The sequence below is a fragment of the Lactuca virosa genome, chromosome 8 (genome assembly GCF_052849685.1).
Source record: "Lactuca virosa cultivar CGN04683 chromosome 8, Lactuca_virosa_CGN04683_v6, whole genome shotgun sequence".
Classification (NCBI taxonomy): Eukaryota; Viridiplantae; Streptophyta; class Magnoliopsida; order Asterales; family Asteraceae; genus Lactuca; species Lactuca virosa.
Genome location: NC_136433.1, coordinates 42,438,763 through 42,466,572, shown reverse-complemented (window position 1 = coordinate 42,466,572; position 27,810 = coordinate 42,438,763). Strand labels below are relative to the sequence as shown.

At 35.4% G+C, this 27,810-nt stretch overlaps 3 protein-coding genes across 3 annotated transcripts; all 3 read left to right on the top strand.

Moving 5' to 3' along the window:
* Positions 1-1,622: 1,622 nt before the first annotated feature.
* LOC145130287 (common plant regulatory factor 1-like) lies at positions 1,623-2,909 on the top strand. The gene is made up of 4 exons (XM_079065114.1): positions 1,623-1,700; positions 1,793-1,861; positions 2,249-2,374; positions 2,754-2,909. The coding sequence occupies exons 1-4, from the start codon at positions 1,623-1,625 to the stop codon at positions 2,907-2,909; spliced, it is 429 nt and encodes a 142-aa protein (XP_078921240.1).
* Positions 2,910-15,283: 12,374 nt separating this feature from the next.
* LOC145130286 (uncharacterized) lies at positions 15,284-15,735 on the top strand. The gene is made up of 2 exons (XM_079065113.1): positions 15,284-15,320; positions 15,404-15,735. The coding sequence occupies exons 1-2, from the start codon at positions 15,284-15,286 to the stop codon at positions 15,733-15,735; spliced, it is 369 nt and encodes a 122-aa protein (XP_078921239.1).
* A 1,139-nt stretch (positions 15,736-16,874) lies between these two features.
* Positions 16,875-18,805, top strand: LOC145133028 (cinnamoyl-CoA reductase 1-like). Its single transcript, XM_079067972.1, has 6 exons — positions 16,875-17,042; positions 17,318-17,487; positions 17,587-17,772; positions 17,874-18,036; positions 18,143-18,332; positions 18,570-18,805. The coding sequence occupies exons 1-6, from the start codon at positions 16,922-16,924 to the stop codon at positions 18,706-18,708; spliced, it is 969 nt and encodes a 322-aa protein (XP_078924098.1). The 5' UTR covers positions 16,875-16,921; the 3' UTR covers positions 18,709-18,805.
* The last annotated feature ends 9,005 nt before the right edge of the window (positions 18,806-27,810 follow it).

Below are 27,810 nucleotides of genomic sequence, written 5' to 3'. Positions count from 1 at the left end.
AGCCATCATTGTTGACAAAATGAAACCTACGGGACAAGTTTTTCTTCCCACCCTATGATGAACACAATTAATAGACGCAACTACAATGGTGGCTGCCAAGACTATAAATAGAGACTTCATTCTTCAGTTGTATGCATCCCAAAAACACAGAGAAACAGATAGTATAACACTTAGAGTGAGAGTGTTAGTGAGAGGGTTGGTTTTTTGTAATAGTTGAGTGTGAGAGTTGCTCCTCCTATTGTAATTCTATTTTCGTGTTTAATAGAAGAGTTTTCCAACCCCAACACTCCGCCTCAGTCAAATGAATACTGATTTCTTTGGAGGAGTTGATGTTGTTGTGAAGTATGTCTTGGAGGGCCATGATCGTGGAGTCAATTGGGCATCATTCCATCCCACTCTTCCTCTTATTGTTTCTGGAGCTGATGATCGCCAAGTCAAGATCTGGCGCATGAATGGTATGGTGTCTTTACAGGGTAGTTCATTTGTTAATAAGCTTTTAATTTCCATCTCTTCTTGTGTCATACATTATCACCAAGATACTTCGGGATCACAAATCTCACTTATCAACTTTATCTTTCAGATACCAAAGCTTGGGAAGTAGACACATTGAGAGGTCACATGAACAATGTATCATGTGTTCTTTTCCACGCAAGACAAGACATCATATTATCAAACTCAGAGGACAAAAGCATACCCGTTTGGGATGCCACAAAAAGAACCGGCCTTCAAACATTCCGCAGGGAACACAACAAATTCTGGATACTCGGCTATCATCCCGAAATGAATCTCCTAGCAGCTGGCCATGACAGTGGCATGATGGTTTTCAAGCTGGAAAGAGAACACCCTGCTTTCTCTGTTAGGATCCTTCTACAGCACATTCTACTGGGGGATTCTACAACACTACAACAGTAAGTACATTCTTTTCTCAACTAAATAAATTATTTTATGGGTATGTCTAATTTAATTTTTTTAATGTTTGACCAGATTACGAATTGAGAGGTTACAAAATTAGTGTGGGAATGGTTGAGAAATCTGCTCCAAGGGCTCCTCTTGCTCATGAGAGAGGGTCAAAATTTGATATCACTGGGTCAATTTTGTATGTTATTTCCTAGTCTATACCTGATAGAAAATTTCCATATAAAATATTAAATTTCTTAAAAAATAAGTAAGTAGCATTTGAAAAACTTACATGGAATAGAGATATGAGTTTACCCTTCCAGTTTGTCATCGGTGTGGAAAAGGGGTTTGGTTTCAGGGGTTTGAACACCTACATTTCAACCAATTAAACAAGTTGAAATTAAAGATGGTGATAGTTTGCCAATGATAACTTTATTGCATAAACAAACATTTAAACCTTATTTTCTATTACCAAAGCTATAAATGATCAAGTTTACCAACGGGTTGGCATGCAGGTTTCGTTGGAATGTCTTCCTCAGTTAATATGTTCGGGGTTTTAGTCTCGTTTGGGTTCACTGAGAGAGCCAATGAATTAGAAGTACGGTATGTAGGCTGTATTTAAAACTCCTATATAATAAAATATCTCACCACAAACCATCTGAATTTTGTTAATTCAAGTCTTATTTTGGATCTTTATATTTCCACAGGCATGTTATGGCCCTAAAATGACTGTGCCACCATACTACAATCCTGTTGTTGCATCTGGTCATGCCCCTCGCCCTTATATGTGGGGTCCTCTACAGGTATAACATGCAAACAATTATCTCCATTCATTCAGATTTATCAGGTTGACCTTTGGGTTGACTTTTTTGTACTTGCAAAATCACAAAATCAGCATATGATGCCACCATATGCTGCTTTCTATCCACATGGAAGTGTTTATGCACATCTTGTAGTTCATCTTGTAAGTCTTCTTGACCTTTCTAAGATCATCTTGTAAGTCTTTTATGAAGGTGGAAACAATATTGATGGGAACTCACACAGGTAACATATCTTGCATCAAGCCTATATTGGTTAATTTACGTGCTTCCACTTTCCACATATAAATGGTAGCTCGTTTATAAAACAGTGGGGAGACTGAAGGAACGAGTGAAGGAATTGATGGGAATACAACTGAGGTAAGAAACCTTTATGTCATCAGCTGAAGTTGAGAAGGCTGAGCCACAAATGATGGCTAAAACTAAGGTAAACTGAGACAGAGCTCTATTTTTAACTTTGTTTTACTAACTTTCTGTTTTTAAAACATCATGTATCTTATAAAAGTTTAATCTTTATCTGGTTGGTTGATCAGTTGAGCAGCTGGCAAATACCAACAGATGTGACTGAGCAAAGAAAAAATCAAGACAGATCTGGTGCAGAAGATGGGCTTTCATCGATTGAAATCATGTTTTACAACAGTCTTCTATCCATTCTTGGCGTTTCTTATAATAGTTACTGGAGAATTCTCAAGTTCAATCTCATTATTATATGCAAAGGTCAGGATCTCCTTATGTGTGTATATTTAGTGTTATGAGAAGCCTTTAATTCTTGACATTATTTGGTAAATAAGCAAAAAGTTAATTACTAAGACCCTGGTTCTTTTCCCCCCATTAAGTGTTGTCTTGGATGAAGTGCTATATGATAAATGATGTTAAAAACATATTTGAAAAGTGAATAAGGGGAAACTTGTTAAAAGTTAGGACTTGATAAGGATAGTTAAATTCACATATTTTGTAAGGATAGTTAAATTCACATGTTTTGAATCATTTAGAGTACATGTTTCTCTCTTACATTATTTTTGTTTCATTACTCTGTAGGGTGGAGATGATGCTCTCGACCAAGCTACAAATGAAGGGGGAGATAGAGATACATTAACTGTTATGGCGCCTATTGCTAGAAAAGAAAAGAGAAATAAAGCTTATGATGTGGACATGATATCTGAAACAAGAAGGTGCCCCTTAATAGCAATGTAGTATTAGGTCATATAGTTCGGGAAAATCTTTTAATAACAATGTACAATCGGATCCCCTTTATACCAATGTATTACAAAATTTTGACATGATGTTATTGTAACGCCCGTGTTTCTAGGCTAGGCATTAATATTGACATGATAGTCTAGGTTAACCTTTGTGACTCATTTTGAAGAAATGAAAAGGAATTATGTGAATATTATGTGTTTTATGTGTTTTATGCTTAATTATTAGGGTTTAATTAATTAAGACTAAAAATGAGCGTCGAAAATAAATATTAGATAAAGCCGATATTTATTAAGAAAGTTGTAGTGGTCGTGACAAGGATTACGGATATATAAAGAATGTCGAAATCCGAGTTATAACGAAGAAGTTATAATCTGTCGAAGTTTCGCGACAAACCGGCACGGTGCCGAATATCGTAAAAAGTGAGTTTTTGATAAACTACTTTTTAGCCTTAGTGATCTAAACGAAAATTGTAGTGTTCGTTAAACTGAGAGTATGTATAAAAAGAACGCCCAAATCTGACTTCGTATGAGGAAGTTATGATTTTTCGAAGTTTCAGCTTAGGAGTAGACAACTAAAAACTCGAATTTTAGATCGAGTGATTTTTAGCCGACACGACCTAAACGAGCCAGGTGCTGCCCCCTTCGGATCTGCTGCCGCGTGCCTTCTCTCCAACCATCCGATCAGCAGCCTCCCCTATAAATAGAAGGCTGCGAGCCTTCTCGGGTAATTTTGAGAAATTGTCTATTTTTACCCCTTTTTCAATATTTTAGCTATTTTAACATCCCCCGAAGCCCCGGTATCAATTATCACCCCCGGAATACGCCACGAAGTGCCCGAGAAGCCCGGAAAATTTATCTTTTCGGTTTCGAAGCCCAACCCTCGCAGAGCCCGGTTTCTCAATAAAACTCTCGATTTTATTAGAAACGATCGTTTTAGGAAACGAATTGCTGCCCGATTTTCATTAAATCAGGTGAGTGTGTAGTTACTTTCACCTTATACATAGATATGAAGTATTTTATATAAAATACGTGCTGCTTGAATATATATTGTTTGTCTATTTGAGATGGATGTTGAAGGAATGATTTATACATGTTTTTAAATAATTTAAACTGTATATGTATTTTATCTACAAAAATGTTGGGTAAACATGGGTAGATGAAATAGTGGGTGTGTGATGAAAGGTGAGTTGGATAGATGAGATGATCAGTGATATAGATCATGAGTTGAGAGTGAGTGGTGAAATGAGATCATGAGTTGAGGGTGAGTGGTGAAATATGAGAAAAGCCCTTACCCAAACGTTGAAGTTGAGTGGTGAAATATGAGAAAAGCCCTTACCCAAACGTTGCCCCCCGTCATTCAGCAGAGTATGGATGACAACCACGGACTATTCTAGACGGTCTGTGGAACACTAGCAGGCCCGCAACCTGTAGGTGTGTGAACTATATGTTCATTTGTTGTACTCTAAAAACCCATTAACATGTATTGCAGGGGGGATTCCTGTGAATAATAATGTCGATAAATAAAAGCTATGGACTTAGCACATGTTGGATAAACCTTGGCAGCTATGGACTTAGTGCTTGTTGTATAAACCCTGGCGACGATGTGACTTTGTGCCTATTCCTTAGGATGAATCCTTAGGAAGGAGTGATAGTTGATTCTTAGGGTAAACCCTTAAGAAATAAATAAGATAATGGGGTTGGGGTAATTTGGTTGATTGTTGATGTTTAAGCATAATAAATTTATTTATTGTGGGTTGAAAACCCTATATGCTCACCAGGCTTCCAAGCCTGACCCACTCAACTTTTTATATTACAGGTAGTGATGAGTGATTTATGGATTATAGGCCAGTAGTTGTAAATAACTGTTGTAAGGCTTATAATGTCTTGTTTATGCTTTTGATCTGTATCGGAACATGACATCCCGAGGTTTTGATATAAAAGGAAATTATATATTTCTTAAAGAAAGGTTTTGATAAACTTTTATCATGTTTTGTTTTGGGAACAAATTTCGCAACATCTTTTAAAAGGATTACTCTGATTTTATTTTAAAAAGCATAAAATAAATCGGTCTTTTCTGGCCGAGAAATTAGGGGATGTCACAGTTATGCATGAAATTGATTGTTTTGGTATATATTTGTTTCCATATTTTTGTATTACGCGTAAATGAGTATCGTAAAGACGCGTCGTAAATGTATATCGTAAATGGTTGCTGAAGTTTATGACACGCATATGCGTGTCATCTTCATTTATGACAGGGGCTTTAATGATACGCAATGCGTGTCGTAAACGTGCGTCGTAAGGTAACGACACGCAAATGCGTGTCGTCTTCCTTTATGACAGGGGCTTCCTTGATACGCATTGCGCGTCGTAAACGCGCGTCGTAAATGTATGTCATAAATGCGCGTCGTAAATGCGTGTCGTCCATAGACGACGCGCAAAAGCGTGTCGTCTCTCGTTATGACAGGGTCTTCCTTGACACGCATTTGTGCGTCGTCTGAGCGTTTTACGACACGCATTGCGCGTCGTAAAAGTCTGTTTTTCTAGTAGTGTTCAGTCGGTATCATTACCTTTGTATCATGCTGAGCAAAGGGATATATTCAAGAGAGATCATGCCAATCAGATAGAACGTATAAATTATAATAGGTATAATTTATGATTCAAAACTAAATATACAAGTATGATTCACGATTGTATACTTTACATTCCAAGTATATAAGGAAAGGAAAGTACTAACAATTCAATTATTTACACCAGGATACATATAATACTTTTAGTATATGGATAATATATTAAAGAAGTAATAATACATCATACCGGGTTTGCACTAACAGGGGTACAAATACAACGTACCAGGGTTAGCAATCACGGGGTAATAATACATCATACCGGGTTTGCACTAACAGGGGTACAAATACAATGTACCAGGGTTAGCAATCACAGGGTAATAATACATCCTACCGGGTTTGCACTAACCGGGGTACAAATACAACGTACCAGGTTTAGCAATCACGGGGTAATAATACATCATACCGGGTTTGCACTAACAGGGGTACAAATACAACGTACCAGGGTTAGCAATCATGGGATAATAATACATCATACCGGGTTTGCACTAACAGGGGTACAAATACAACATACCAGGGTTAGCAATCACGGGGTAATAATAAATCTTACTGGAAACAAATGAGAAATCTATTTTTCTAGATAAGTATACGAGATATAAACAACTTTATCATAATTTAAACCCTAATTAACCAGGATAATATTAGGGTAGTTATTCACCAGTAGTTTATTCTTTTTAAGAAATACTATTGTAGTATTCACTTTTCAAAATGGAATGGTTTTATGGGATTAAAGCTACTTATCTGAACGGTTTTATGGGGATTTAAAACTACTTTTCACCAACAAGAAGGAAGACATCCTTCTTATAATTTTATAGATAGTTAAAATTATGTTAAACCTTATTATAAGTATAATATTACTTATATGGAACAGTTTTATGGAATTAAAACTACTTATCAGTTGTAAAACAGAAAATATAAAATTTTCTGGAACGTCATCATTCGTTCTCTTAAAACTAGTATAACATAAAGGACCTCAAATGGTTAACTTTATAATTCCTTAGTTTATATACAAGAGTTATACATAATTAATATCCGACTAACAGTGGAATGTGTGATTTCTGCCTTACTTCTTGTTCTTTGTTTGGTTGTGGGCTTAGGGCAGATTCACACATTTAACTGTCAGTTCGATATTAGGTTATATATGATTAGTATAAACTAAGTAATTGTAGAGGGAACTATTATGGTTATCATATTGTCACATCAGAAAATATAGGATTTTCTGGAGGAACCAGTTAACTTTTCCAAGAACTTAGAGTATACTTCATATAACTAAAATACTTATGAACTCACCAGCTTAAATGCTGATCTACTCTTTCAAAATAACTTGTATTCTCAGGAATCCAATAGACAGGTACACTCCCGAAGCTTTTGAGAAGACTGTCTGGTACCGATCTGCAACTCTTGTCTTCTATTGTATCTACTTTGACGTTTGAATATGTAATGTTTAAACACTTATGTAAAACTTATATTTATTAATGCAATGGTTGTTTGTACTTTGATTACTATAATGCATGTGTTGTGATACTTACATGACGTCCTCCGCCCCCGAACGTTTCCGCCGTTCTAGTTTGAGGGTGTGACAGATTGGTATCAGAGCATTGTTTATAGTGAACTCAGTATATCAGTCATAAAAGATATACAACTATAAACACATTGGGATAAAAACACTCTGACAAAGAATTATACTTTAAAATATAACAATATTTTATAAAAGTATAAGTACATACAGAATATATATACTAGAACGAGTATCACAAGAAGAACAAAACAAAAGTATTTGGATGTTGGACATTGCAGTTAAACCTGGACAGTTATGTAATCATATATGAGATCAATATAGCCTGATCAACTATATTCATTTGAGATATGACCAACATGTGTTTGGGAGTTATTGTAGTGTTGCAACAAGTCTAAAACTTACTTAGGTACCAGAAGAATTCTAGAACCAAACATAAAGGTTAAAATACTATAGGAGTATTTTAGGATGCTATAACAATAAAAATGAAAACTTATAAACTTCCTATATCTAGAAGTTCAAGAATCAATCATATAATTAAAATACTATAGAAGTATTTTAAATACCATAAATAAACTTTTGGGAAATTTTAAAAGATCTTTTCTGGTAAGTCTGTAATTACTAAGTGGATACGTTAAGGTTATACATAGTTGAGATTTTATAGACTTAGAATATGTGATTTTCACTATACTTCCTTTTCCTTGTTTGGATGTGGTTTTAGAGTATGATTACTTATTCAAAGCTCTATTTGATCTGGATTATATATAATCGGTACACACTATGTGATTATAGAAGGACTGGAAAGGATCACCTTCGTAAAAATTTGATTTTTCTCATAGATTCTTTAGACATTCCCATTCTCGTATAAACCCCTAGATAGATGTAGTCACTCCAGCAATCAATAGAAGAGTCAAGGAGGATCTAGCAGAGTTACATTAGGAGAATTCTGAGAAAGAAACAGATGAGAAGTAAAGAAACTATAGAAATCATTTAGTTCCCTTACCCTATTAAGGACACCAATGAGAGGTTCGCATGAATTTCTGGGATTTGAACTCTTCATTACGAAGTAATGGGGATCAGTGTAAGAATTGGAAGTAAGAAGGCATAGAAATTCAATATACCTACGAAAGAGAAGGACACCATATAGATACCAGGAGAGAACAAATCATTACTACCCAGAATAGAACGGAGAACAGAGGAAAACCACGCGTGATTCATGTGAAGTGTTTGAGCGCCTTTTCATCTTATTAATAACTAATAAATTAATACAACCTAGTGAGTTAGTGATTACATTACTCACATTAGGTTTTGAGCTTATTGTCTTTTCTTGTCACGGCTAATAACAATAAATCGGATCACAGAAATCTCAATTGAGAGTGATTACTTCTCAAATTCATAAGTCTATTTTATGTAGACTTTATTATGAATTTTTTTCAAATCTTTTCGAAAGTTGGAAAACGATATCCACCAATATAAGGTAACTTAGTTTGGATGACACTCGGTTTCTAACCATACTAGAAACTTACTTCTACTCTTACTAGGACTGCATCATATGGATGTAGGTCGAATCATTGAGAACTGGATAACAAAACGAAAAATTTATATGTATATATAAATGTTTAGAATACATCTAGAGGCAACCATTGTTGCTCACGAGCTCATTTTCTTATCGTGTAGCAGAATCATGCCTCCGAAGAAACGTAGCCAACCCACCAGTAAAACCCCAATCCTTCAGATAGATTTAGCTATGTTTCAAGCTGCGGTCACAGCAGCCATAGCAGCTGTCATGGCTCACCTTAATGCTAACAACACAAATGTTAGTGGAAATGTAATCGGCAATCCCGATCGTGTTGATAACCAATTCAACAACAAGTGCCTACTTGTAAAGACCCTCCAGACTTCAAACCTAATATCCTGAAACGAAAGTTCGAGAACGAGAAAGGGAGTTGTTCAACTCAAGGACCTACTGAAAGGCAACAAACTGGGGCAGTCAATACCCCCATCAGCCCTGCTATTCCAACACCGACCACACCATACTTAGGAAACCTCCCACACTGCAGCAAGTGCAACTACCATCATCATGGAGTCTGCCGAGTGTTGCATTGCATTAGATGCAACATGAAGGGACACACCACCCACATCTATAGGGCCCCAGTCGAGTTCATCGCTTCAACTACCAATGTTAGATATACTCATAGCCTTGCAAAAGTGAAAAAAGAATCTTGCACTACAGGTGTTTGATGAACTGTCTGAGTGAACATTTTTGCTTGATAAGGCCATTTGCATCCCTATAGCCGAAATAGTTATCATACCACTCATATACAAACTCATTCGATATACCAAACTCCAAAAACCATCATGATGATGACCAATTGTTATTTTGATCAAAAGTTCAAAGCATATCCCGTCATACTGATAACAATTGCAAAAGAAGCTAACTTATTGGTTCACTATTCCCGGTTCTCTCACTTATAGCCGACCTTATTGACAACACTACTCAAGGGTGATTAACCTGTTGGCTCCATAATCGAAAAGGATTAAACTTAACTACTAGCTATCAGATGCAACCGAAATTTAGTTCATCACACTGATTTTGAAACAATTCCTTGAGACGTTTCAACAAGCATTTGGTGGGCTGCCATGCATAACCACGTTTGGATGTTCTTACCTGTTGCAATCACCTCAATGTAAACCAATTTGGTTCTATTCATCCTGAAGTCCTTCAGCTCCACTAAACATTGCTTCATAGAATTAACTTTCGTCTTCTCACTTCCCTGGAATTTTTCCTTGAGATTGTTCCAGATTTCCTTTGCAGTTGTACAACTCCTCACGTAGTTGTAAACAACTGGAGGCAAAGCTCCTCTTAGCTCTCTTACACACTTTTTCTACAGCTTTTTTAGACGATCAGATTGATTTTCAACTTCAGAGTTTCCAGAGGAAGAACCAATTGGTTGAACATTCGATGGTGGATTGAGATTGCCAGAAATGCAATTCCACAGTTCTTCATCCAATCCATTAAGATAATCCTGCATACGATCAGCCCACTGATCGTAATACTCAGGGATAAGCATAGGAATTTTGGTGGATGATCCTAGAAGATGAGAAAATGAAGTCATGGAATTCAGATTGAATGACGCCATTGTTGTACGGAATAGATCCTTGAGAATTTTTGAAGAAACTTTGAGAATTTGACAACAAATTGTATGATTCAAATCACAATCACTCTTAGAACACTCGATTCAATGAATTAAGTGCAGAATCGAATCACAGACTTAGATCTAAACAATTTTCACTTTCAAAAAGTGCGGAAACTTTTGAATCAAAAAGTTGACTCAAAAACCTTTTGAACAAAGTGAAAATCAGATCAGAGATATGATTCCTGCTCTGATACCAATTGATGAGACAATGAATCAAGTATTGAACGAATTAGAGTGTAAATTCAAAGTAGAATTGAAAGATTTGAACACCGATGTAAATATGATCTGTTTGGCTCTATTACGCTTTTGCAAATTTTACAGAGTACAATGAATATTCTGTAAAGACTTCGTTACTAAGACACTAGTAACCACTCCTATTTATAGAAGAGAAAAGCGTACAAAAAATATACTAAGGACTAAACATGAAGCTTCGAATATTATGCCCTAGTAAAATACATTATAAAAATGTTCAAAGACCCTAAATACAAACTTCGACTATTACAACATTTCGACCCTAACAGACTTCATCATATAGTGCCAATGCTTTTCTCAACAAAATTGATACGAATTCGATTCAAGAGTTTAAGACCTGACAAATGTGATCATGTATATAAACGAGACAGTGAACCTTTAAAGAAGAAAATAAACCAGGTTATCTTTTTTCTTTAAAAAAAAGGGTAAAATAGGAAGTCAGAACTCATCAAGAAAATTAATCATCCCCATATTGTTTCTCACTTTTTACACTTGCAGCTAAACAGAAACAATTGTATCTGGGAAACGGAGTGATAAGAGAAATGGAAAAGTTCCTAAAAGAAAATGTGACTTGTTTTCTGTAAAGGCGGGCTTGTCAAGCTTCAGTTCATTTGCTGGTGGAATTAACATACTTGGTATGTATTTTTTAGCAATTAGTTATTATTTGTTAACACACTTTATAAAATGTTATTTGATTTTTGGTCATGGGTATATGGTTCAAAACACGATATTTGTGATTTTGGAAAGCATGTGGATGAACCGATGAAGGGTCATTGAATGAGCTTCTTGATGGTAGTTACAAGTGTCCTAATTCCATTAAAGACAAGGAAAAGAGAACAAAAGTTCTAAATGGAAGTATTTTGCTATGAGCTAGATAAACTTGCTCAATTCGTCAACTTTAGAAGCATGGTCAAACTAGTCAAACCCCAAATGTGGCACCTGTAGATGGTAAACATAACCATAATGTTTCTTCTTGCTTACCAAATGATGCCATTCTTGGACCTAACATGAATGATGACAATAAAGGAGATGTAAGAAATCCATCTTCTTTTGACAAGGTTAGTCCAATTTTACTGTTTTTTTATTCCAGTGCTTTATAGTTAAAGAGAAAATTACAAATTTGGTCCCTATAATATACTTATTTGTTTTTATCACAAATTTTGTTTGGTGGTTTCATTTCGTTGTAGTTTTTGTAACAACCATAAAAATCACAGTTTTCAAATCATAGTTTTTGTACACATCCCTATAATATACTTATTTGTTTTTAAACTTTTAAAATCAACTCAATTCATAAATTGTTTACAAATCATAGTTTTCAAAAACATTTCCAACATCAGAGTCTCCCAAAATCATAAGTCATAAACAAGAGGATGTGTACGGTCATGCCTTCGACTTCCCTCGATCATCCGAAGTACTTGAAACCACAACTAAAAACCATAAGCCAAAGCTTAGCGAGTTCCCCTAAAGTACCAACACATAAGCATATAACATATACAATAACAGCATGTACTGGGTCCACAACTAAAAGACTAGATTACCCCTGATCCCACAACATAATTATGGCTTGCCCTAGGGCCCAAAGCTTATGTTTGGCTTGCTCCCTGACAAAATCAGTCATCGGACTGAAACACCCTTAAGCCCTTAGTACGAGTCTGACATACCACTCGGTCCTCAGCTCGTATCTGGAATGCTCCTGAGTCCTCGGTATGATTCTAGCATGCCCTGCCCGACCCTCATCTCATATCTGGAATGATCCAAGGTTTGTTGGCTACCGCACGAAGCAGTACGACCTCAACCCAACATAATATGTTGACATATAATAGATAACAACATATACAGATAATCATGCAGACAGAATCACAGGTAGTCCTACAGATCTACCAAACTAGCATATCGACATCTAGCATAATCATGCGTATCTATTCCATACTCAGTATATCAGAGAATAGCAGGATATCAAACCAATGGGTCGGCATTGGTGACTTCAACCCGTAAGTATAGTGAGGAAAACTCACCTCACAAACTGAACAAAAGTTGATGAGGTCTCGACTCTGAATCTCAGCTCCAACCGACACCTAACCATTCAAGTGACCAATCACAATCAAAATCCCAAAATACCCTTAAGGTCAAACTTCGTCAAAATCCATAAATCAACTGATTCAACCCAACCGAGTCAACTCATCAATCGATCTAAGAGGTGACAATAGAATGCAACAACATGATCAAGCTATACACCTTGTTATTTTCATCAAAATTAGCTGTTAAGATCTTGAACCAACTGCACAATTACATGTTCCCTTAAAATGTTTTTGATGATATGACATACTGTCACATAGGCAAATCAAAATATAGAATTAGAAATAATTCATTGGATTAAGATCATATAGAAGTGGTTGAACTCACTTTTTGGTTTTGCATCGGAAATAAATCTTGTGCCTATCTTTGCAAGGTACTCTTTTGGAGGTTTGGTTAACAGACTTCACATAAACAACATTTGATCAAATTGAAGCACATGTGATGTAATTGGGGGATTAAGGTCGACGTTAGGGAGGAATTTATGAAAATCCTCTGGAGAAAGGCCTTCCTAATAATAAACATGGCATCCCATGACATTCAAAGCATTTAATTAAACTCTTAGAGCATTTTTTAGTAAATGGAGATAAGTAAATGTTTTGATTTACATTGTAAGGCTTGAGGACCTACTGAGTGAAGAAATTAGATGATCGGTCACTTTAAAACGCAAACGTTTGAGTGTAGAGAGATAAACGCCACCTCAGATGAACACACAATAGTGTACACCACTGGACCAATATCAAAGTGAAGAACATGAACATCCATACAAAATAGGAAATATGAAAAATAAAACCTAATTAATTCAAGCATCCAACAAACAAACATAAAAAAACAAAGAAATTACAGACTTGAAGCCGTAGTTGCTTCTGATTCTTCATGTCGTTCAACTTTTTTTTTAAATTCACTTCTAATTCTAAGTTTCAAATTTGATAAAGAGAAATCAATGAATACAATGTTAATTGCTTTTAGCATAAATAAAAACAAAACAAATTGCATCTTTACTGACCTTGGCTGGAGTCTTAAGATTGAGGCATCATGACAAAGCATCCAAGAAAAGTAAGAAGATGTCAAGAACCAAAGACAACCGATCACTAAGAACAATGGATGGAGAGTAATCTTTACCGGAGACCTTGGGGGTAGACATTGTCGCTGTCGGAGAACGATAACAATCCCAGAAACCACTGTGTTTGTAAGGAAAAATCTAAGAGAACTGCTTCTAGGGTTATACAACTTCAATCGAAAAACATGATTTCAAAATTGAAATTAAATTTGTCGTATAGTAAGCTATATTTGATTCCAGGAGAAAGGTTGATGGGAATCGAAGGTTATTAAGAGAAACAAACCTTACTTTAACTCCCATCGACGAATTAGGCAACAAAAAAAAGGCAATCACAAAATCAGAAAGCAATAATATATAGAGGCAAATCAGACGGTTATCAAAGGGATGAAGCGATCTTAGATGAGACAATCGACGATTGTGCAGAGCGTGGGGAAGAAGAATAAACTGCCAAAAACCTGTAAATACCAAGTTATTACGGTCAGGATTGCATACTAAGAAGATCGAACAACTGAAAATCAGGGAGCGGTTATCCACTCCCCGTTGTTAGTAATATTAGTAATTAGGGTTAGGTCATTCAAGTTATCTAATTGCAAAATCTGTAATTGTTTTGTGAATTGGACTAAGTAACAAGCACTAAATTGATTTTCATTAAATGAATTTAGTGTAAATCTTATTCACACGCTCTTACGCTCCCAAGCTTGTGAGGAGTATTAGATGTTGGAAACATTCACATAAATCTTTTTGCAACCTTTTGATTTCTATCTAAGAGGTTGTTTAGACTTAAACTAGAAGGTTAAGTTATTATCAAATAGCTTGTTTTGAATTTGACAACTTGGTTAATGGGAAGTGTTAGAGCTTGTTAACACTTTCAAGTACCAATTTAGATAGAATTGAGTAGACATCATATCGTTTTGGAATCACATCGCCGAATGTCATACATGTAGTTGGAGTCTTTATTAAAATCTGAATTTGTTTCAATTAGTTAATCATTTATTTGTTTCTTTAATCATTCTACTTGAATTCATTGCATATAAAATCCCCTTTTTTACTTTTGTGATCAAAGTACCTTGCGCAAAGAGGTATAAACTGATTGTCTTGTGTCTTTGTGGTTCGACCCTGCTTGTTTTGTACTATTTTATAGTGCATTAAATGGGTGTATTTAGAGTCTATTGTATATTTATTATTTGTTGGGTTTGACACACCTAACACCGGGCACAACCAACTTGTCAATGACTACTTTGTCGACGATGCATTGTATGCCGTAAAATTCAGGCGTCGATTCCGGATGAGAATGAATTATTTTTACGCATTGTCGACGACATCAAAAATCGATTTCCATATTTTCAACAGCGAGTTAATGGAAAAGGTCAAAAAGGATTCTCCTTAATTTAAAAATGTATCGTTGCAGTTCTTCAGCTAGCATTCGACATGGGACCGGACTCATGGCATGAGTATTTGAGGATGTTAGAGCGAACGACGAGGGAATGTGTATACAAGTTTGCTAGAGTTGTGATTATTCTCTATTGTGATCGCTATTTACACAAGCCTACAATAAGTGAAATTCACCAACTATATACAACACATGAAAACAAGCATGGGTTCCCTGGAATGTTTAGTAGTATTGATTGTATGCATTGGGGGTGGTCAATGTGCCCTAATGTGTGGCGCATTCAATTTAAGCAAGGTGATCAAAAAATGCCAACAATAATTTTAGAAGCACTGACGTCTTATGATCTTTGGATATGACATGCATTTTTTGTCCAACAGGTTCCAACAACGACATCAACGTTCTAGACCAATCGCCAATATTCAACGACATCTACCTTGTAAAATCGTATGATGTGTCGTTTCAGGCAAATGAGACATCGTACAAGTGTGGATATTACCTTACTGATGAGATATATCCCGAGTTAACTACTTTTGTGAAATCATTCTCATGTACAAATGATGAAAAGCGAATAAAGTTTAAGTCGACCCAAGAATCTGCTAGGAAGGATATCGAGCGAACATTTGGTGTTCTAAAGAGACGTTGGCAGATACTTGCAGCACCGCCACGATCTATGGAGCGAAAACGAATAAGTAGTCTTATGTATGCGTGAATTATATTGCATACTATGATTGTAGAAGATGAGGGGAAAACGATTTGTCATTACAATGAAATTAAGGATTTACCAAATGTAGAATGAGTTGGTATTGGTATGCAAGCATACATGGCGAACAAAGCAGAGGTATACGACCGAGTCCGACACCACAACCTTCGTGCGAATTTGGTGGAACACGTCTTCATTGCTCGAATGAATCTTGATGTGGACGATTTTGATGAAGACGACTTGTTCAACTCTACCGATGACAATTCAGAAATGTTTGAAAGATTTTCGGGTGTGGATTATGACGACGTGGCTAGTGAGGATGATTAGATCAATTTTTATTTTATTTTTTGATATTTTGAGTATGTTTTTAATTTATATTTTTAATATAGTGTGTTATTTTTTTAATTAATGAAGTATTTTTTATATTAATTTTATATAATTATAATTTATTAAATTATATTTTATTCACTCGTTGATAATATGTGATATGATATCTGTCAGTTTTGTGAGACCAATAGAAATATAATATGAAGATGACGTCACTTGTAGTAAGGTGAGTGTTTCTAAAAATTAAAGAAACATCGGGAACAAAATTTAAACACACCACCGCAGTCCACTCACCTGTAGCCAATGTTTTAAAAACCGGTTTTTTAGTTGAACCGATATGGTGACCGGTTCCCGGTTTAACCGGTTCGACCGTCGGATTAACCAGTTTCTATAATATTTATCTTTTTCCTATTTTCCTATACATACATACATACATATATATAAATCATGAATTTGATATTTACAAGTTCAAACGTTAAAAATACATATAAAAATAAGTTGTGGATCAATCCACATACATTAAAATAACTCATAATCATAAGTTTTAGTGTTTTACATCAATCCATATACGTCAAAAAGAAAATAAAATATAATACCGAAACAAAATATAGTTTTTATTTGGAGAAAACTAAATAAAGTTGAAAAAAAATCACCAACTTTTATTATGCAAATGATTGTTTTCCATTTTTAATATTCGGTTTAACCGGTTTATTTTGACCGATTCAACCGGATTTTTCCAAAAACCGGGTGGTTCAACTCGGTTCAAAAATCAACGTAAAACCGGGTGAGGGGTTCCCAGTCCAACCGGTTTGACGGGCCTATAAGTCAACTCGCCTCTCGAGAAAGTGAGGGAGAGAGATCGATCTTAATGGCCGCAGAGAAAGGGAGAGTTGTGTGTGTAACAGGCGCAGGAGGGTTTGTAGGATCGTGGTTAGTGAAGCACCTGCTCTCTAAGAACTTCACGGTTCATGGCACCGTCAGAAACCCTCGTAAGTTTTTTCCTCAACTCCGATTATAGAAAATTTTCGTCGATTTTAAGTTTCAGAGTTACGTTTTCATTTTTTCAGTTTCAATTATGCTTGATTTCATCCGAATTAGATGTCCGATTGAGAAATTGGAGAGAGATACATATCGGCATACATGTTCCCTAACTCTTTGAATTCGATATTGATATAAAGTCAATGAAATTTTGAAAACAAAAACTCAGTAATTAGTAACTCAAACTCAAATCTAAAGTTCATTTTTTAACACATTTTTCCTTCAGAGGATGAGAAAAATGCTCACTTGAAGAGCCTTGAGAACGCATCTGAGAATCTGAAGCTTTTCAAAGCAGACCTTCTTGACTACAAGTCTCTTACTGCAGCCATTGCTGGATGCAATGGTGTGTTCCATACTGCAAGTCCAGTTCCATCTGGTTCTGTACCAAACCCTGAGGCAAGCTTCTCTCTCCTCTCATTTGACTGATATCACCCTTTGCAGTTTGACTTATTAATGAAAAGCTTTATCATTGATTACACTCTCTTGTTGTTACAGGTAGAACTGATTGAGCCTGCTGTGAAAGGTACACTGAATGTACTGAAAGCATGTTGTGAAGTAAATGTGAAGAAAGTCGTGTTCGTGTCTTCTGTAGCTGCTATTGCTGTCCTACCTAATAAACCCACGGATCGACCCATGGATGAGACCTTTTGGTCCGACCCAGATTTCTGCAGATCAAATAATGTAATTAGCTTTACTATTATGTTAAGTACAATCATTCAAAAAGTTATTCAAAACTCTATTTCTCCTTTTTCTTTATCTAATTCAATTTTATTATAATACAGGATTGGTATTGTCTTTCTAAGACACAAGCAGAAAGTGAAGCTTTTGAATTCTCAAAAAGAAATGGAATCAATTTGTTATCAGTATGCCCAACTCTTATTATAGGGCCAATGCTGCAACACACAATGAATGCTAGTAGCTTGGTTCTTATTAAGCTTCTTAAAGGTTTTTACTTTATATATTATTATTCATATCCTGTAATTTGTATTAATAGTTTAATATTATCTTATATATTAATTGGTGTGCATCTTTTTTGACATCTTGTCTGCAGAAGGATATGAAGAACTAGAGAACAGGCTGCGTATGATTGTAGATGTGCGTGATTTAGCTGAAGCATTGGTTTTAGTATATGAAAAACCTGAGGCTAATGGAAGATATATATGCACATCTCATTTGATTAGGGCAAAAGAATTGGTGCAAATGCTGAAGAAATTGTATCCTGCTTACAAGTATCCAAACAAGTGAGTTCACTTCTTTTTTTTATTTAAATTTAGCAACTGTTATATTTTGTATATACTGTTGCTTTCATAACAATTAGGTGTTGTTTCTTTTTGACTTAATGGACTTAATGTATAAAAAGGTTTAAGGCTTGTTTCTTTTTTTAGACTAATAAACTGTCTGAATGAGATAAAATGACAATTTTACCCTTACATTACAAAAAGCAAAGTTAACTCCATTTTACTTCAATTGGGTTGCAGATTTACGGATCCAAATGGGATATTTTCAGTTACATCTGAGAAATTACAGAAGCTTGGATGGAGTTACAGACCACTTGAAGAAACACTTGTTGATTCTGTCGAGAGTTACAAGCAAAGTGGTCTTCTGGGTGATGAATAGAATGTTGGAAAAAAAAAGATTGTCGAGAGTTAACAATTCAATCAAATCCAATCTTTTTTTAAATATATTTAATACTATCAATTATTATTGTTTATAAGTTTACAAGAAATATGAAAAAAAAAATTGTCTTATTTCAAAATAAACTAAATCTTTGTTATTATGTGCTATTTTTAAAAGGGAAATCTCCAGAAAAGTCCTAAAATTTTACCCTAATTTACGAAAAAATCTCAAACTAAATTTTGTTTACAAAAAAGCATTAATTACCGGTAAAAATGACGATTTAACCCATTTTTTCCGGTTTACCGGTTTTATTACTTACCTGTTTCACTAAAGTCCAATTATTTTACCTTAATTTGCGAATAAGTCCCAAAATAAAGTTTACTGATGATTTGGCCATTTGCTCTATGTAACATACATTTTACCGGTTTCATTGCTGACCCGGATGCCTAGTCATTAAATGAGATGATGAGATGAATATGTTGAGTTATATAATGCTATGTTTAGCATAAAACTTGATATCCTGATGTATTGTATATCTTTTTGGATGAAACCGATAAAATGTATGTTACATGAAGAAAATGGTCAAATCATTAGTAAATTTTATTTTGGGACTTATTCGCAAATTAGGGTAAAATAATGGGACTTTAGTGAAACATGTAAGTAATAAAACCGGTAAACCGGAAAAAATGGATCAAATCGTCATTTTTACCGGTAATTCATGCTTTTCCGTAAACAAATTTTAGTTTGGGACTTTTTCGTAAATTCGGGTAAAATTTTAGGACTTTTATGGAGATTTCCCTTTTTAAAATTACAAGAAATTTAAAAAAAAAAGATATATAAAGATATTATTATTGGTTTTCATTTGTAGTTCGGGTCCTAATGGGTTTACTTTCCGATTCTTGAAACAGTTCTGGAATCTTTTTAAGAAGAATGTTTATGATTTTATGCATGAGTTCTATGACTCTGGCACAATTTCGCATGGGTGTAATTCCACGTTTATCACTTAGTCTCTAAAGTTGATAATCCGACGGAGATAAAAGACTACATACCGATTAGTTTAATTGGGTTACAGTATAAAATCATTGCGAAATTACTGGGTAATAGATTAGCTAAGGTGGTAGACTCGTTAGTTAACCCAGTCCTGCCTTTATTAAAGGTAGATAGATCTTGGATGTGTCTGTCATGGTTAATGAAATTGTTTGATGGGTTGGATGTGTCTGTCATGGTTAATGAAATTGTTTAAAGTGGATTTCGAAAAAGCTTATGATTCTGTCTCTTGGGAGTATTTAGATAGAATTATGGAGATTATGGGGTTTGGTGAGAGATGGCGTATGTGGATACGTGGGTGCCTTGTGTGTACCAGGGCTTCAGTTCTTCTCAATGGCAATCCTACGGATGAGTTTCAGATGCATAGAGGCCTGCACCAAGGTGATCCGTTATCTCCCTTCCTTTTTATTCTTATGGAAGGTTTGCATGTGTGTATAGAGGATGCTACTCAAAATTTAAGATTCAAAGGTGTGTTCATTGGTGATCAGAATGTTTATATCTTGCATCTTTTTTATGCGGATGATGCTATATTTTTTGGAGAATGGGATGCTGAGAATATTAAGAATTTGATACGGATTCTTAGAATTTTTTACATGGCCTCTAGGCTACAAATCAATCTTCATAAGTCCAAACTTTATGGAATTGGTGTTAATAAAGAGGCTATTGAACAGCTTGCTATGTGTATAGGTTGTGGGGCGGATTCGATTCCCTTTATGTATCTTGGGCTTCCGGTTGGTCAATTGATGCATAGAAAAGCGACATGGGAACCTATTTTTGATAGATTTCGAAAAAAAAAAACTTTATATATGGAAGTCCAGTATGTTGTCTATTGGGGGCCGATTAACCTTAGTGAGAATTGTTCTTGGGAGCTTGGGAATTTATTTTCTTTCTATGTTTTGTATGCCTGTGTCAGTTTGCAAGGAGCTGGAAAGAAGTAGAGCTAGGTTTTTTTGGGGTGCTGAAGATCAGAATCGGTTTATCCACCGGGTCAAATGGGATATGGTCCTTAATAATAAAGAAAATGGCGGGCTTTCTATAGGTAGTTTGGAGTCTTTCAACCATGCGCTTTTATATAAATGGAGATGGAGGTTTCTAAACAGCCATAACCTTCTTTGGGTAGATCTCATCAAAAGTTGTTATGGTAGTGATGGTGGATTCTCTTTGTTTTCACGGAACAAACTTAAATCTGGGGTGTGGTTGGGTATTGAAAATATGGTTTGGGACCTGGATAATAGAGGTTTTTTACCTTTTGATTCTATGCGTAAAAAGGTGGGAAATGGCCAAAGTATTAGCTTTTGGAAGGATGTTTGGTGCGGTGACATTATGCTTAGAGTCAGGTTGCCTCGCCTTTTTGCTATTGCTAGTAATGCGGATGCGTTGGTTAATGAGTATTGGGATGGTCATGGTTGGAGGTTCCAGTGGTCCAGGAATTTTGATGGCGGTGTGCTTGCAGCTAATTTGATTAAGCTCTCTTCTTTGTTAAAGATGGTTCATATTTTTGATATTCAAGATTCTTGTTGTTGGGTCGTTGGAACCCAAAATACTTATGTGGTGAAGGAGCCTCGTCTTTACTTGGATCACTTAGAGCTTCCTACAGGTGATATTCAGATGATATGGAATAGATTTCTCCCAATTAAAATTAACATTTTTATTTGGAGAGTGGTGTTAAACAAACTTCCTACAAGGGTGAATTTGGATAGAAGAGGTCTAGATATTGATTCGATGTTATGCTCGGTTTGCCAGCAGGATAGAGAAGATACTGAGCATTTGTTTTTAAATTGCACGATAGCTCAACGGCTTTGGAGTAAGGTGACGATGTGGGTGGACCAGCCTATACCCACCTTGTCGAATGTTATTGATCAGATGCAGTGGGTTGATGGCTTGACATCTGTACGTTCTAAACGAGTTATTATGGACTCAATTTGCTCTATCCTGATTTGGGTGTTGTGAACGTTTCGAAATGATCTTCTGTTTGGATCCAAGAAGATGAAAAAAGAATTTTTGTTTGATTCCATTGTTTCATTCTTTTAATTGGTATTGTCATAGAAATCGTAAGACTACTCGAAACTGGAATGAATGGTTGAAAATCTCCTCATGATTTAGTTGTTTTTCGCTAGCTTTTAATACATACGGTCGTTCAAAATAATAATAATAATAATAAAAAACTACATAGGACCCATTATATTTTTACCATTTTTTTAACCATTATATTTTATTTTGGTCAATGAAACCATCTATTTTTTAAAAACTTCTAAGTGCAAACATTGTTACCCTTGTTTACATATTAGTAGGTGTTAAAATGACATGTGTCATATCTTACTTGCTGAAATTAGATTCTCTATCTAACATATGTGAATAACATCTTAAACTAGAAAATAAGAAGCAATTTCAATAATATAATATTTGTGATGTAATGAAAATTTATATTAATTTTAACACTTGTTAAACCAGAAATAAAGGGTTAGATTAAAAAAAAATATTAAAAAAAAAATAGATAGCTTTCATCTATTAAAGTAAAATTTAGTGGTTAAACTACAAAATAGTCAAAATAAAAAAAAAATATTATGCATATTGCCTAAAAATGAATTACAAATTATGGTATAGTAAGGTGACAATGGTTGGATTGGGTTATATATAGGTTGACATGTTTAATTAAAGAGGTTGAAATCCACATGAGTTTTGTATATTTGCTTGTTTGCTCTTTACATTTCCGTAGTTACGCAATTTCGGCTTTGTTTGTGTCCCCCACGAAACGGGGACGAAGCAATTTCTAATTTATTGTAATAAATAAATTTAGATATAATTAAATACTATATAACTTTTTTTCTTGTTTATAAGAGAGGTTGGGTTCATCCTTTAAAGTGTCACACATATAGAAGACAACCTTGGACGATTTTTGGTTGGATGGAGAGGAAAGGTTCATGGTTTTTATTTTATTTTTGTACTTTTTCCAACCTTATTATTTTTATCTTATTTAGTTATTTACAATCGGTTTTTTGCTATTGACTATAGTCTAACGTCCCAACCAATTACAAGTACAACTATTTGATTGATCTATTTTCTTACCATAAAAGAAGATGACTTGATTAAGTGCTGGGCAGAGCTTTTTATTGTTGGCCAACCCATCTTAGTCTACTAGGCAAGAGTCATTTCATGTTCTTTTGTTTATATGTATGATTAAAGAAACTTATGAAAGTTTTTGGATTTGATTCAACTTTCGTGAATTTGTTGTTGAAAAAGAGGTTCACAATTTTGGGCATGAACTTTGCCTTAATTCACAAAAATCGACTCTAGTATTAATATGTAATTCATTTTATAATTAATAAAACACAAAACAACCAAATGACTTCTAGCCTAGTGGTATCAGATGTTGTTTTCCCCTTTTGAGGTCGAGAGTTTACAAAAATCGACTCTAGTACAGTCACGTCGTGCCCTTCCCTCGAACAACCTAAAAACATTTAACTTAACAACGTAAACACAAAACTTAATAAGTTTCTCAGTATACCACACATTCCACTATACATACCATGCATACAAGAAAAGGCTCTCGGCTTTAACCGATCCAGGGTAAGAGCATAACATATCAATCATAGGCGCCCTGCCTTCATACCTCTACCGGCTCCCAGCCGTCATAGAACCACCGGCTCTCAGTTGTGCCACAATCATAACGAGGCTATTACTAATATTGACACGTCGCTTATGAATGCATAATCGTACGTAGCTAATAAATAGGATATACAGTTGAACATATGATCCTACCCGAGAGCAATAAATCAAACAAGAACCATGAAAAAAGGCCTAGACTAGAGTTCTCATGCTATCCAATTTAAACTACGTACAATCCCTACGACATTCACTAAGCGATCAACCAATACTACGTACAATCCCTATGACACATAACAATATCATACAATCAATCAATTACATATATAATGAAGACTATCTAGTCTACTAACATACTTGTACCCTAACAATACCTATATCATATCATACAAAGGATATACAATGTCACACATAGTATAGTGAGAAAACTCACATGGAGCTAGTTGATCAACCAAAATCCTCACACGTGAGTCCACTGAAAATCTGATAGCACGGTCCACCTATTATCAACCAGAGACTAATCCTTAGTCCAAAACTCATATCCTTCAAGGTTTGACCAAAAGTCAACAGTAAACGTGGACAAAGTCAACAATCAAGCAGGTCAACGCACCGCGACCAGCCTTTGGTCGCGTCACTACCACCAGGTGATAAAACAATCGCGACATCGTACCTATATTCGCGACGCCAACCTTCGTTGGTCACGTCATGATCTTCAAGGTGGATTACTTCTTTTATTAAACACTTAATCCCTTAAGATTAAGGCTCCAACTTTCCAGATCACATCAAAAAAATAACTTAATGGATAAAATTTCCAACTTTGTCCATTTGCACGCCTCAAACACGCTTTTTTCTATCCTAGGTCTAAAATGGGACCAAAATACTACAATCTTCATGTGTACTTAAAAGGATTAATGACAATCACTTCTTTCCACCACAAAAACTTAAAAGGCTTGATGACAATCACTTCTTTCCACCACAAAATTTCCTGAGAACCATAAAAAGCAACCTTTGGCCGTGGAGTTTTCCGAACTCCACCCAAAACCCCCAGAACCCCCAGATCTTGAAATCCTCAAATTGACAATTTGAAAACCTAGTAAATAAGTGTTACACTTAGTCCGATGATTGACCAATGGAACATGAAATTGATGAGGAGAAAATGCCAACCAAGACAACCCATGGGGATCTATTCTTGAATGTGATGTTTATATATAGCAATAGCAATGACAATAGAGATACTGAAAAAACAGTTTTCTATACATGTGACAAAAGAAGTAATGGGTCGTGAACATTTCCATCCATTCATTACTGCAACCATTACAAAACAACAATGCCATTACATTAACCAAACGAACATTACCATTGCATTAAACAAAGCAACATTACCATTACATTCACTAAACCTATTCTTATTTTATGTAAAAAATAACATCACAATTTAAATTGATTACCAAATAACTTAACATTTGCCTATACCAAACTTATGCATAAGAAACTACTTCTCAAAATCTTTTTTGTTATAGTTGTGTAACTTTGACTTGTACATTTTCAGCTCTTTCTCCATTTCTTCAAGTAACAACTTATATTTTCAATCAACTCATAATATGCTAGCATTTTTTCATGGACATTATATAAAAGACGATGATACCCGACAATTAATTCAAGGTCTACCCAATCAAAGTACTCATAATCTTCCTTAGGGTTCTACAAATCAAATATAAACTTTCATATTTTTAGGCCAAGAAATCAAGAAATTTGATTATATTTGACTAACTAGAGCATTAGGGCATGAATCAAACCTCTTATGAGGGTTGTTGTAACATCCCGGAAATCAAGGTAAAATTTTTCATTTTTCAAAACCAAACCACAAACCATAAATGTTTTCCAAACTTAGTTTCCAAAAGTCAAAATCACAAATCAGAGTATCCCAAAATCAAATCTCATAAAATCTGAAGGATGTGCACGATCAAGCCTTCGATTTGCCCCGATCATCTGAAGTACATGAAACATAAAACTAAAACTATAAGCCAAAGCTTAGTGAGTTCCCCCAAAAATACCACCACACAAACATATAAAAGCATGCATATTGGGTCCATAACCATCGGGCTGGATTACCCCTGAGCCCACAACATGAGTCTGGCTTGCCTTTCTGGCCCACATCCCATGTCTGGATTGCTCCTGGCCCACAACATAAGTCTGGCTTGCCTTACTGGCCCTCAACTTATGTCTGGCTTGCCTTTCCGGCCCTCAGCTTATGTCTGGGTTGCTCCCGAGTTTGTTGGCTTCCGCACAGAGCAGTAATGCCTCAACCCAACCACACTATGTCGACATATATATATATATATATATATATATATATATATATATATATATATAACATATAACATATATCCAGTAAACAGATAATCATATAACCAGCCAACAAAAAAACAGGAAGATCTACAGATCACTACTGCATAAACAACATCCTATATACCAGGACATAGATCTAACATATCAATACTACATAGCAACATCCTCTATAACAGGATACATAACCCAGTGGGTCGGCATTGATGCCTTCGACCCATAAGTATAGTGAGGAAAACTCACTTCACAGTCTGAAAAGATAGCTAGACCAATCGCTGCTCCGATTACTGCCTCTACTGATCTCCTACACAAAAACCAGGGCCTTAAACTCAAACTACCACCCAAAATACCCAAAATGCCCCCATATCACATTTGGTCAAAATTCTGGTCAACGATCAAAGAAGAAAGTCAAAAAGTTAATGGAAGGTCAAGCTGGCTAAGTACGTCCTACGTACTCAGCTACTACGATGGGTGTAGTCGTATCTCATCCAAAACCACAAGACTCTAACCGAGTACACGCAACGTACCTATTGCTATGCTCATCGTACTCCATCTGAATCCAAAACTTCATATTAAGAACTTATTTCTTAAAGACCTCTTGTCCAAACTCAGATCTAGCCCCATAACATCATTCTAAGTCATAAAGTTTCCACCTTTATGACTTTCCATGGCTAGACAGGGCCCAAAAGCTAAAAAAACCCTAACTTAATTATCCATTAAGATATCATGACTCTTTCATGGAAGGGATATAAGGACTAAGATCACATTTTTATGGTTCTTAATAGCTCCATAATGGATAAAGTTTCCAACTTTATCCATTAGGATGGTCCAAACAACCAAGATCTAATCTTTAAGTCTCAAAGGGACCAAAAATACATCTTTCTCAACTAAATTCATTAAGTCCAAGTCTCCAACCTTCAGATCTGAATCAATATGATGTTTAGATGGATAAAGTTTCCAACTTTATCCATAACAAGGTCACAAACTTTCAAGATCTAAACTTTATGCACTAAAGTGACCAAAAAGTGCTAAATATGAAAATTAGCAAGATCTATGAAGCTAATGAGCAATTTTGAAGCTTTTTACTCACAATGGTCTAGAAATGATGTAATCTTGTTAGATCTATGCTTGAATCCTTCTTCCATACACTTTGTCACTACCTTGTTCTTCAAGATTTCACATTCTAATGGAGAAATATGCTCATAAATGATGCCAAGGCTCAAAATAAGTAAGAAGAGGCTAGGGTTTCGAGTTAGAGGCTAAAGAGGGGTAGAGGCTCATGATATGAAGGACTCCTTGTTGGGTCCAATATAGTGTTGCGTCTTTAGGCTCGGTCCTTAGCCCAGTTTTGTTATCCGGTTTAGGCCTGTCCAACCGTGATTATTTTATTAGGGTTTAGTATTTAAGGTGCATGCATGCATCCTTAGTGATTATCGCTTTAATTATTATTCTGATCATTGTACTACAAACCCTAGCTCGCCTCTACAGTGGAAGTTCTTCATCGAGCTCTGCTGAGGCGTGACTACTTTGAATCATTAAGCATTATTTGATTCTATATTGTGTTCATTGTGTTTGTTTGTTCTTGTTTGTTTTACATGTTGAAGATTTAATCGATCTAAGAGTTTTACAACTCATCAATTGGTATCAGAGCAGGAGACTGTGTAATTCATACACATCTCTTCTGTTGAAGAAGATCTTAGGGTTGTTCCGCTTTGATTGATATTATTAGAGCCGTCATTTGATGTTGACGTAGTTCATTAATTATTCGATCTTACCCTAACGTTATTTACAAGTCTGATCTTAAGCAGGTTTTTGAACAAAAATCGTTATGTCAATGGATGATTCTCAGTCAAACCCAATCAATATCTCCAACAACATTGGATCGACGACAAGGATTCCTATATTGTACACTCAAGATTATGAGGTCTGGACGCATCACTTTGAAGACTACGTGATTGGTTCAGAGGACAATGGATACTTGATCTGGGAGGCGATTACTATAGGTCCATTCGCTCACTCAAGCACTTAGAGAATCGTTAAAACTCAAAAGGAGTACAATCAACTCGTCAATGATGTGAAATACATTCCCCAATATGAGAAGGAAAA